Source organism: Anneissia japonica, unplaced genomic scaffold (genome assembly GCF_011630105.1).
Source record: "Anneissia japonica isolate Jap-2015-1 unplaced genomic scaffold, ASM1163010v1 scaffold4214_len79643_cov103, whole genome shotgun sequence".
NCBI classification, from domain to species: domain Eukaryota; kingdom Metazoa; phylum Echinodermata; class Crinoidea; order Comatulida; family Comatulidae; genus Anneissia; species Anneissia japonica.
In genome coordinates, this window is record NW_022754516.1 from 39,674 (window position 1) to 53,067 (window position 13,394).

Genomic DNA, 13,394 nt, shown 5'->3' on the forward strand with positions numbered 1-13,394 from the left:
GTTCTTTAGCCCTTTTACACTAGTCACAATTACGACACGACAACGACATATCATCGCGTACTTTGTATTCTTTAACACCTGTCTCTTATACACATCTAGATGTGTATAAGAGACAGGTATAGCATGTTTCGTATGCAGGCGATCCCAACCAAAAGTACCTCCTTAACAAAATAGAGGATCGAAACAGCTAATGCATCAGTAAACTGCTGTAGGCCCGGGCATAGGCCCTGTATAAAAGTCAATACTTTGGAAAAAAAAAATCTTTAAAAATTCAGTGGCGATGCTTTAGCTGTCCTTGGGGTTCAAGTTATTCACTGTTAGGTTATTTGTTTCAGAATATTTATTATCATAATGAATTTGTATAGTCTCTCTGACAGCAGTATACAGTATTGCTGTTTGTTGGATAAAAGGCTCAGATTCGACAACGTCTGCTTCCTGGTGAGTATAATCATATGGAGGTATGATCCGGCCACATCCAACACATAATAGCCGAATGACAAGGCCCAAAAGCTTCAATTATAATATTTTGCATTTTTTTTAAATTATTCATATTTTTTGCATTCACTCATGAATAAAGATTGAATAGCAGTCCAAGTGGGTCGTTTCGTTATCATACTTTTGTCTGCAGCAGCAGTCTGGCAGGTCAAACAATGACCGATTTTGTCGGCACTAGGGAAGCCCCGGTTCCTGGATCAAGGGGCCGGGCCCCAACCTCTTCTACTAATAGCATTACCGTACTCTAACAGAGCCTTGTCATTACGTTCTCTGTAGATGACATCCAATAGTCAATTAAAACAATGTAACCCTTAGGTTTTTAGTTCACAAATGTTGTCCTATGTGGAATCATTTTTATATACAATATCAATGCCCAAACGAAGTGTTCCACGGTACAAACTGACATTTAAAGTTCGAAATAAGGAAGTAATAGGCTACCCAACTTCTTACAGAATTCGAATCAAATTGTAGTACAGTAATTGCAGGTTACCGTACTGATATTCCACTGTAAGTAGTCCCCCTCGACCAGCACTTTTCTGACACTATGCAAGGGGCCCAGTCTTCCCCTGAACCAGAGGCTTCGGTCTGTACTTGCTTTGATAGCAAACATTTATACAATGTTGAGGTGTTTTCATATTCTGCAAGTGGAAATGCAATTGCCATCATCGCCCACCGATGCCAGTCAACAAGGATCATGATGAAAGATCAAGTACTAAACAGTGCATTTTATTTCAAGCGTTTTATGAGGGACCAATAACATTCACGCATTTCACAAATATGACTCTTGTATCACGGGCGGAGTGGGGCAATCAGGGACTTTTGCAAGCACAGGAAACACAACATGTGTAGTTTTATTATGACAATAAATTGACAGTATATAGGACTAGGCCTAATAAATCAAGTGTTTCTTGAATGGTTCTGACGGCTGGGATATTTACTCCTGCAGGAGGGTTTTATGAGTACTTCCTCTTCCCCTTGATCTTCCACTGTGAAAATGCATCATAATCATTTTTTTCTGATCTTGCAATTTACCAGGTACAATTAGACTGGTCCCGTCCTGAAGAACGGGATTATAAACCGTATTAATCAAATTTCATCAAAGGTTTATGTATACCACAATTAGGCCTATGTTTCAAATCAACTAAATAGAAACTCCAGGGGAAAAAGGTTACTAATAACAGGTTCGATTAAAGTCGACAAAGGGAAGTTGCTGGTTGTTAGTGATGGCTTGGTATAGATTTTAGTGCATGGTGTACTTAATTTTATACACAGCAAGCTGACCACCGTCCGAGAATCTTGTTCATTTTCAAAAGTAAACAAATAGGCAGAAAACCACATTTATTACTCTGGTCTACAGATCAAGTTATTGATTAATATTAACTAATTAAAATAAACTTATATATAGGCCTATAGGCAGTAAATACACACTGGACCATTGAATTCAACACGAGAGTAAAGGCCGGAGCAATTGGTGTAGGCCTACTTTATTAATTATAATATATCATCAAGGGCGATCCGAATCCCTCCGGGACGGGATCGCGATCCCGCCGGGACGGGATGGATCCCGACGGAAGCGGGATTTTATGACCTGATGACACCGCTTTGACCTGCAAAGATATGATATGATTGGATATAATTACAACTGTCATTTCAAAAATATGACGAATTATTTTCAAGACTAAAGAAGGGGGTAGAAATTAGAGGCCTAAAAACGAGAAATCCAGGAGGTAACGAAGGCAAGTAGACCTAGGATTATGAAAATTGTGACACATTATTGTTGTAAAATGAATACATTGCATTAGTTAATTTACGTGGTATGCGTGAGTAAGAAAAAATAAAAAAATAAAACTAGGCCTATAGCCTACATAGCTGAGGCTAGGCCTCTACTGACCTACGACTACTACTAACCTATGCATGCATAGGGCCTATGCTTATAATAATGTATATCATTATTTTATAAGGCCCCCTATGCCTTAGTTGGGCTAAGTAAAACTTAAAATATGACTCAGAAAATCTAATTTACTTACTAGCATACTACATTGGCACCAGGAGCACTGCATATCAGCATCTAGACCTTATATTTATATATTAATTTTTTTTAGTGGTACGCTAGGCCGTATGCAAAATGCCGGAAAATGTACAGTAGGCCTCGCTTATTTATATAATAGTTGCTTGTGGCTCCGCGGGTTTATCTTGAATGCTGTCTAATCGGTCTGCCGCGCACGCCTTTGATAATTGTAGGCCTAGGATAGGCCAAAGTAATATAGGCCTATCTAAAAGTCAGACAATGCTAAGTAGGCCTAAAAATGTAATGACGTGCACAGCCTAGGTCTAGATTCGGCTATATCATTGTTGCATCTGGGAATGCATCAAGATGGAAAAATTATGCTTCTGTGCTTGCAGTTGTCTCTTCTATCCACCTACACTCTAGCGCTCTAGAACAACAAGGAACATTCTGGTCCGTGTACTGTACTTGCCCATACCAGTTTTCGGGAAGTTTCGGCTCGACAGTCGTTTCGGCTTATTTATTATTGGTTTTTTTTCTTATTTATCTGGCTTTTGCTTTATTTTCCTTAATTTTGAAAAGTTCAAAGATACAAGTGCAAATAAAATTCAGAAAATATTCTGAAATGTTATGGTGTTGTCTCACTTTCTATGATTGTGTAAACTTGAAATGATAATTGATGGCCTGTAATATTAAATGTAAGGATAGGCCTATCTCTGTCTCTTATACACATCTAGATGTGTATAAGAGACAGGTATAATGGTAAACTTTAAAATTGGTTGAAAATTTGTATTTAAAAAAGCATTGTTTCATGGGAGCTGCAGCTCTACCTAGTCCATATTAATCCCACTGGGATCCCGATCAAAAATCCCGGTCGGGATCCCAATAGAATTCGGTAGGATCCCGATAGAATCCCGGTCTGGATTCTATCGGGATTTTTGATCGGGATCCCAGTGGGATTTGTGGTCGGGATTCCCGATTTAACGGGATCCCGATAGGGATTTTTAATTGGGATCCCGGCGGGATTTTTAGTCGGGATTCCCGGTTTATCGGGATCCCGATCTAGATTTCGATCGGGATCCCAGCGGGATTTTTGGTCGGGATTCCCGGTTTAACGGGATCCCGATCTAGATTTCGATCAGGATTCTATCTGGACTTTTGATTGGGATCCCAGCGGGATTCCCAGTCGGGATCCCGACTGGGAATCCCGACCAAAAATCCCGCCGGGATCCCGATCGGGATCCCGGCGATTTTTTTAGTGGGGTTGGACTTTATTTTATTTTTTTTTGTATGCAATACGGTAATGTCGAATCAGTTTCAGAAATGAGATTTTGGTCATTATAAATCACTGAATTACACCAAAAATTAATTTCAACTTTAAAAAAAGATCAGCCAAAGGTCGTCGGGCAGTCGGACCAAAACAAAAATAAATAAAAGCCAATCAAGAAGTCAAGCAATCCCTCCCATACCCCGGATCCAGCCTTCGGCCCTTGGATAACGATGCGCGCTATAGTTACAACCATAAATACTTAGCCCCCCCCCCCCCCCCCATAAATTATATTCTAGAGCAAAATCTATAAGATTTTACATGCATATCATTGTGTTTGAAAAAAGTGGAGGATATGCTTCTTTTTAACCATTTTATAATAAATACGTAAGAGTCAATGAGATTTCTAGTTCGTCGACAATGTTGTTGTATAGGCAAGAAATACAGACAGCATATGTTTCCGCTTACGTTTCTTATGAAAAGTTGACTTGGAGTCAACTTTTCATAAGAATCGTTTGCAACGCAACGTATGCGAGTTCATTCAACAAAAAGTCACTAAATCGCGGTTTCCTGTCAAATAGTGGAAAATCGACGTATTACATGAAAATTCAATACGTCGGTTTCCTGTCCAAAACTTTTTTGCGACGATTTTAGTTTACGTTACGTTGATTTCACAATGCACCAGTCTTAATCGGTTTCCTGTCAAATCGCATTTTCTTACGATAAAACGATGTAATCGTAAGTAAATCTGCCTTCTTACGTCGACAAGAAACCAGGCTTTAGGCACTTTAATCGCTAATCACTTTATCAGTGAACAAAATCCCGCACACTGAGGTCAGCAGGCTATAAAAATGTAAAGTCAATTTTGATCCATAATAATTTAAAAACTACTGAACGTAATTCATTATAATTTCGGATCCTGTATTTCACATACTCATCTCTAAATATTGAAAACGGCATTCAAAAATATTGTATAGTTTTCTCGTTATCGTAAAATAAGTGCCGCACCTTCATTCGTTTCATTCCAGTTCCCACTTCCCACTTACTCCGTGTGTTAGTATATACAACGCTCATTCGGCACCGCGTGAATTACGACCTTTGTAAACAACGTTCTCTGCATGACGTTTTGAAAAAGCAGAATCCGGACATTGTTATTGGTCCTAACGCTCCCATGTGTTCCTTTTCTGAGAGATCCGATCTTATTAATCTTTGTTGTCATCTTTGTTCGGAGAAAAACCATTCATTTATTGATATAGTACAGCGAGTTTAAAAAGTCCAGTAATTTTTTTTTAGGTCTAAACTCAACCGAATTGTTCGCGAACAAGGAATGTATGAAAATATATTATTATAACTACTACATGACGTTATTAAATTTGAGAAATAATTAATAACGAACGGCGGCTAGAGATATTAAAATGTGTCTTTCAATTGTGTGTGGTGGTCGGTGCTAGGCCCTTCGCCGCAGAGCGTAGACTTGGTGCATTGTAATTAGACACCGCCTGGACATTGTAATTTCATCGGGTTTTGAATGTTACGATTCTCGTCCGATCGTGTTTTCAGGCCTAGTTTAGGTTGCGTTCTATTGCTAATTGTATATGGTATGTGCACAACTGCGGTGTAATTCTTATTTTAGGATTGTAATGTTTATTTAATAACTTTACTTATGTTAATGTTAATGTTTAGGTCTATCATTTTCGATGTTTTCTAAAGCGGTTCACGCTAGCTAGGGTAGGCTTAGGCCTATGCCTTTCTTCTATAGACTATATACTATGAATTAAAATATTAAAAAGGGCCAATGCCTGTATATTTTCTACTAATAGGCCTACTAGGCTATATATATTTTTATAAAGTACATTAGTGTTTTTATTACAGTACTATAATTCAATTAATTAATGGTGTATGCCTAGGCCTATTAATTATATATGTATGTACCGTACATGTGAATATTTTTCTTGTTATTGTTGAAGTTTGACTTTCTTGTTGAAGTGTTTATTAGTACAGTTGAAGAAAATATTTTTTTTTTTCAAAAAAGTACAAAATTAACATCATAAATTTCTAACCGAACAGGGGTACCAAGCTATTTTTGTAGCAAAAACACTAGTTAAAATAGGCCCACAGGAAGATGTCAAAGAAATGCGTTGCGTATGGCTGTGCAAAGGCTAGTGTGTGTGTAATCTCAAGTTAACACGAGCACTCCCTCGTTAGTTGCCATGTTTACATCATCGAAAATACAGTAGTGCAATATTTTACGAATGCCCGCATAGGAACCTTGGCCCTCGCAGAGGTCTGGTCATTAATTTTTTTCGAGGTGGCAACAAAATTGTTGTTTTGCTGCATGTAGCCTATGCCCACCTGTGATTTAGTATAAATTCACCATTAAAACTTTATGTGAACTGATTTTGTCCTGATCCATAGTGTAACGTGATAGACAGCAGTCAATTTTAGTCATTTGATTCTGTATTAAATTGTTTTTAATTCATTTGTAGATTCTTCAATGCCAGGAGCAGCTTCCAGCGATACTGAAACGGCGCCACCAGGTTAGTGTTTCAGAGGTTATTACTATTTTGTGTCTCATGAAATTATTTTTTTTAAGAGAGCTATATGACTATTAGGTATTATTATAATTATTGATTTTATATGCTATTTTTGTTACAATAATATTATTATTCCAATTATTTTATTGTGCTAGACTTACTTTTATTTTCACTTCAGATGAACGTCTTGGTTATCTTGAAGACAAGCACCTGCTTCGTATAGCCGAGGGCATGGGAAGGGAGTGGAAACAACTGGGCGTCAGATTGGGTCTCAGTTGGAAGACGATCCAACAAATATTGATTCATAAGAGAGGATTGCCAGAGAGCATAATTGATATGCTGATAGAATGGAGGAATCAACAGAACTATGAGACAAATCAAGTTGAGATAATGCGGAGAGCTCTGAAGGAACAGGGACTCACAGAGCTTGCTACCAAGGTCTTTGGTTCACAACAATTGTTAGATGTTCAACCATTCTGTGTGAAAACACGTAGAGAATATTTCAGTGGAACATTGCAGCAGAACCATGAAGGTTAGTGAATTATTATTAATACTGATGAGATATGATCTGGTATGTTTAGATATTGGAAAGTTGGATCCTCTTCCAACTGGAAAGTCCTGGAAATTTAATATTGTCCTTGAATGTCCTGGAAATTTGATTATTTACCATTAATTGCAGTACTACAAGTTGCCTAGTAACAGTAAATTGAATGAGAAACGTTCCCACAAGTGGTTCCCACAATTATCTTGAGAGAATCAGGTCAAGTCTTTGTACGCCGCCAATTCAGGAATGTTATCAAGACAGAAAGAATGTCAGAAAGTATAATACATACTCCAAGTATTGAAATACACGCCATCGTGTATTTCAATACTTGGAGTATGTATTATACTTTCTTATCTGTGATTAATCAGTGGACCTTTTAGTTTTTGAAAGAATGTAATTGCTGAAAATGGCCGATTAGCTGGTTCAGACAAACTTGTGCGATTCAGCGAATGGAGTTGTTCAGCTATGTTTTAGTGAAGGTGGTGCTTTTTAAAAAAAATCTTGTATATTAATAATATTGGCATTTAATTTTAATTCAGACATTGATAATCATAATCGTTAACTTTGCTATGGTGTTATTTGCTTTCTGTCGTGTTTTAAAACAGTACTGAAATATTAAAGCGAATTCACCGGGCTAAGCATGTGCGACAAGACCTGTTCAACTTTCAATCAGTTGAACAGGTCTTGTCGCATGTGCCGCGCTTGCTCGGTGAATTCGCTTTGAGTAATTCATCACTCTTCAGACGCGCCCACATGTTCAGCACGAATGGGCATGTTTTGGCCCTATCCAGCGCAAGGCAGTTAATTAACAATTAAAGTAACCATGGGAACGTGTACTTCTACGGTTATTTTCTTAGTGAATGGCGTTTAAAGGGCGTTTACTGTTTGAAAAACAATGCTGTTTGGCAGCAGATCAGTACCGGTATTTTGCTGTAGAGTACGTTATAAAAGTTGTAGGCCTACAACTAAGGCCTAATAATAATAGACCTAAATATTAATACTAATGTTGGGCTTAATATTAATGAATAATAATAAATAATACAGCATAGTATGATGTGTTGAGAATAGAGCATAACCATTAAATTAATAATATAGTAATCATTCGTTCATACAACTTTATAAACACCTAAATATATATGAAATGAGATGCATTAACGTCTCTGCAACGTACACCCATCGAAGGCTATACTGTATTGTTTTACTGATACGGTACATGTCAACTTCGCAACAGCTGTTCGCTGAACAACCCTTGGCTGGCGATAACCCAACCCGCGGCGCCACAATAGAACCGAGTATTCCTGTGCGTCGGTACCACAAAAGACACTGTCACGTTTAAGCAAAGATAAGACCATTGTTGTACGTGCACATTTATGTTGCCGAGTGGAGAATTCCCTCTAGGCGATCACCCTTGCCTTACTTTACCGGTACTTCCCCATACTCCCGGTACTCCCCATATAAGGAATCCCTTTGCTTACCATCAAATTTTACACGTGTGAGGAAAGCTTAATTTTTAAAAGAAAAAGAGACAGGTCCATCGCCTCCAAATTAGAGTTTGATAAAACTTAATATGCACTAAATATTGTGTCCTTGAAATTTGGAAAATTTGACCTTGAATGTCCTGGAATTGTCCTGGAAATTTGCTTGTTTAAAAACGTACGAACCCTGTTTATTGACTAATAATGTCTTATTTATCATTTTGATATTTCTTCCATTGTTTAGTTTTTTTCAAAAAATACATTCAAGTTATATTTTTAGTCACAATTGTTACTGTTAATGTTCACTATTTTCTTATGTTTTTATGAAAACAAAACATTTATTCATGTAATACAACATCATCATCACCTTCAGTAATTTTCTTCCTCGTATTGTGTATTTAGGTTACATGACAGACTTTGACTTGCAATTTTTCGCCAAAATTCTTGGTAAAGACTGGAAAAAATTTGGCATCGACATTGGTCTGAAGTTAGATGAAATAAATAGAATTGAGATGGACTTTTCACCACCGATTGTAGATGCTAGCCTTGAAATGTTGATTAGATGGCGGGATAGGCAATATTTTACAGTAAATCAGGTCAACATCTTCAGTGCTACATTGAAGAAACTTGAAATGGAGGACATCAATGAAGAATTTCATACTTACCTCAAATACATAAGCTTTCAAATGTCAGATGATCAATCAACTATTGTAGATGCTGCTGAAGCATGTGCAACTGAAAGAACACCCCTGAAGCACCGGGAATTCAAAGGTTAGCAAGCATTTTATTGGGTTTCACTACATTGTAAATGGCAGCATTGTGTTATTTTGTGTTTTTTTTATAATCATTATTCTGTTTCAGAATTGTTTGTTAAACATAAACATATTAATTGGCCCACATAAATACATGAATGAATGAGAATTCTTCTGATTCGAGTGATGTATCCGCAGGTTTTTCACAGGGGTTCATTTAGCAAAAAGGCAATTTATGGCTCCATTTTAAAGGACTTGCGAAATATAGCCAGAACAATATATATAGATAAATTAAATTGTTAGTAATACGTTGAATCTCTTTGTTTTAAAAAAAATCGCGCTTTTCATGCTATTTTAGGGCAATTAAAAGAGACTATATTATAGCATCGCTCTGTTAGTTCAGATATTCATAGTAAACAATATGCTAATTAGGTGTGACGTCACTTGTGCCGAACCAAAACGTAAACAAGCACATTTACACTGGACGTGCCACGTACAAAACATGGCTGAAGTTCGTTGTTCTCTTTTGTCTCTGTGAGAAAAGACAATTACCAAAGCAAAGAGTATTGCTGAAACTCCTACAGACCTGCCTTAGTACATTGCCTTTGGATGTAAGCATAATATATAAAGACCACAACATCTAAGTTTCTTAAGTTTTCCGATGTAAAAATTGGTGAAGAAATCGTAGGCCTAGGCGGCTTGGGGAGCCCACTCAACACAGCACTTCATTCATTCACGATGTTGTGATGATAGAGTATTTCACAATGTCGACTGCTAGGCGAGAGACCTAGATTATTTATCGTCTTTAGAATACAAGGAAAAATATTTAAGGAAGATAAAAACGAATGCAGTGCCTGTAGTATTTAATTCAACAACCAACACTTCCACCCAAGATCGTGGGGCTTATCAAAAGGAAGGAAAAAGGAGGTAAGTTGAGAACTAGCCTAAGAAATGGAAATCGGAATAAAGCCACCCCTGTCCAAAGCCACCCAACAACAAATTATACCATTGTAAGGTAGGGGTGGTCGACAATGGGGTGTCTTGATGCTGGTCTACAATAGGTTTCTGCTGCAGTTCTAGGAGTGTCTTTGTATCAGCTTTTGTGTATTATGAATTAGAAACTGGGTGTAGTCTACATAGGCATAAACATCATTAGCTTGTCCTAATGATGCAATTGAGTGGGGTTTTTTTAAATTTTTAAATTTTTATATGATAATATTGATTTATGTTTTTATACATACTTTCATTACTATTGATATACTATATTAATAGACAGTATTTTATCAGGTAAAAAACAAGGTATACTTTACATTTGCTATACTTGTATACTGTAATGCAAGACTATATTTTCTTTTTCTCACTTTTTTGATTATTTATTATTCTTAATTGTATCAAAAGTAATAGCAATCAAAGTAAGGTGTTTACTATGTTAATGATTATAGTGGAACTTAAATGCCTCTCAATCATAAATTTATCATTGTGGAAATTAAATTTGGCCATACATATAACAAAAAGGCATTGTCATCGAAATGTTCTACTTATTCATTTTTTTTTAGTTCAATAATTAATAGTAATTTCTCAAAAATTTTATTATAATAAAAAAATAATATTAATACTACTGAAAAAAGAAAAAGAATAAAAGTTAAAAAAAAAATTCATTTCCACTTAATTGCATAATTAAGAGAAGCTATGATGTTTATGCCTGTGTAAGGGAAATTAATACTATGGTACACTGTAAAAAGAATAAAATGTTGACTGTAAAAAAAAAGAAAATACATTTCCTTCTAGAAACCACTCAATTGCATCATTAGGAGAAGCTGATGATGTTTATGCCTATGTAGACTACACCCAGTTTCTAATTCATAATACACAAAAGCTGATACAAAGACACTCCTAGCACTGCAGCAGAAACCTATTGTAGACCAGCATCAAGACAAACACCCCATTGTCCACCCCTACCTTACAATGGTATAATTCATTGTTGGGTGGCTTTGGACAGGGGTGGCTTTATTCCTACATTAGGCCTAGGCTACATAATTATGATAATGTCAATAATAGTGTATGCTTTCGATGTCTAGGCCTATCATCAACCATGGAGGAAATATATGAATATGAAATATATTTGCTGCAATGTACTAGCATAACCTATTTAGGGCTTGACTTAGGCTAGACCTTGTTCATTTTAAGAAGAAAGAGGCAGTACAATTTATTATAGATAATGCCATGAGCATGGTAGTGTTTCTACCTACTGATGCCGTCGTGGGCCGAATAGGCTAGGCCTAGGGGTGTTGCAAAGCTAATACTGTAATACTATATAACTAGTCCTGTTGCCGACCCTAACATTATTTATATCATTATCGAGATAGCTGTACTTAGCAGACTTCTCAAATACTACTGAATTTCAGTAGTTATATAGACATTTTTCCTAATCATTACGGATGCATGGAAATAGGAAAAATACTACTAGTACTACTAGTACTAGGGCCTACTGCAGAAATTTATCATAGGCCTATCTATTATTTATGTGTATAATACACATAAATAATTCCAGAGCAAATTACATTTCCATCAGGAACTTTGGTTACATTGTCTCTAGACAACTCATTTTGTCAGACTGAAAAAATTATTGCAAAAGCTAAGAAAAAAAATGGCCTGTTATTTAGAATCCACAATTATTATTTTCCTACCCATAATTGTTTGCACTCAAGACAAATTATTTGGTGCTTTGGAAATTTTGCATTTACCTTACTATGGATAGTTGGAAGACTGGGTTACAAAAATGCTTTTTACTAACTTGATAAGTCTGTCTTAGGCAAGCCTAATTTAATAGTTTGTGCTGGTCTGGCATTTAGATTTTTATTATTTCTTTTACTTGCTAGGCACTGTACTAGAAGACCTTACCAAATGTAGGTGCAAATGAAGAGAAAGTTGTTAGGAGAGTTGTTACTGACATTGTTATAAAAGATAATGGTCAGCTAAAAGGAAGAACACCAGGCATATTAACCAGAGAAGGAGAAGCAAAATTGGCAGTTTGTTTCCTAACATTGTAGAAAAAACAACAATCTGTATTAAAAGATGTAAATGAAGAATCCACATTTGGTATGTTTTGTTGCTTACAGTAACAAAGAACCAATAAGACCATTAGAATAGATGTTTACTTTGGGATGCAGAAATGTAGTCTTTATTTCGAGGAAGATGATATACCCAGCAATTTAAATTATGTGTGTGTGTGTGTTGATTTGGTTCCTCTTCTTAGGGGTTATCCAACACTACTTAACTTAAAAAAATTAATTAATACTCTCAGCATTCTCATGTGAACTGTAAATACTGTATTAAAACTAACTATTTATTTAATCGTAAAGGAAACAATTCAAATAATTGATACGGGATCCACATATATTTTTTTCAATAATGATGTGTACTTTTTTTCTGTTTTGTAGGCTATGTTGAGGAATTATTTGATGCTCTTCCTTTGAGAGTCGGTATGAGATCAAAACGCTTAAGGATGCACTTGACAATGCAAAAGAAAATCATGACGTCATTCCTGAACAAATAACAAATTACTTTATTTGGACTGATAAGGCTACACTTGTTAGGGAAAGAAAGTCAAGATTCAAATGAAGCAGAAGTTTAATGTAGGTTATGCAGTAATGTTAAAATTAGGAATTCAAGTGCAAGTATCGGAAGGAATGGCTTCCATATTGTAAGAACTGCACATGCTGGTATTACTCTTGGGTTGTTTCGGCCAAGCTTGTGCCAGAGCCAACATATGAATCGCCTGTATGCAACATGACGGTACAATCTAATACAGTAATGTTAATGCAGAACCCCAATGGAAATAAACCTGCTATTAGTTTTCTTGGGCTATCCTGGCCAATGTTTTTGTTAATGTTTCCCTTTACATTTTCTATCAATTTTATCTTTGCATTTTTTTTAAATGTTAAATGTAAACTTTTGGCTGAATAAATGAATGAATATATCAGAAAAAAATATTTTTTTCAGATGATTGTTAAAGAAATTTACATGAAATTATTAAAGCTTGGAGAAATAGTTAAGTGGTGTTTTTCCCTTTCATCCAATTATTGGTCAATAATGGCAATTTTAGTAAAGCATGGACACTCTTGTTGCACTACTCACAAAAGCATATAAGGTCTAAGCAATTTTTACTATATTGTATATACTGTATATGCTTTATATAACTTGCAAAATACTGAAAAACAAACAATGCTGTGGGGATAAATGGAATAATATGCCCTCTTCTTATCATCAGCAATAACTGATGACAAGACAAGATCCAGCAATTGACAAGACAAGATGTATAT

At 36.0% G+C, this 13,394-nt stretch overlaps 1 protein-coding gene across 1 annotated transcript in view; it reads left to right on the forward strand.

Moving 5' to 3' along the window:
* Positions 1-6,637: 6,637 nt before the first annotated feature.
* LOC117123208 overlaps positions 6,638-13,394 on the forward strand; it is a gene marked incomplete at its 3' end in the record, with an annotated part of 29,719 nt that continues 22,962 nt past the window's right edge. Inside the window, exons 1-2 of the mRNA XM_033269061.1 lie at positions 6,638-6,833; positions 8,723-9,091. Of these exons, the coding sequence (XP_033124952.1) occupies positions 6,638-6,833; positions 8,723-9,091 (565 nt within the window). The remainder of the gene's footprint in view (positions 6,834-8,722; positions 9,092-13,394) is intronic.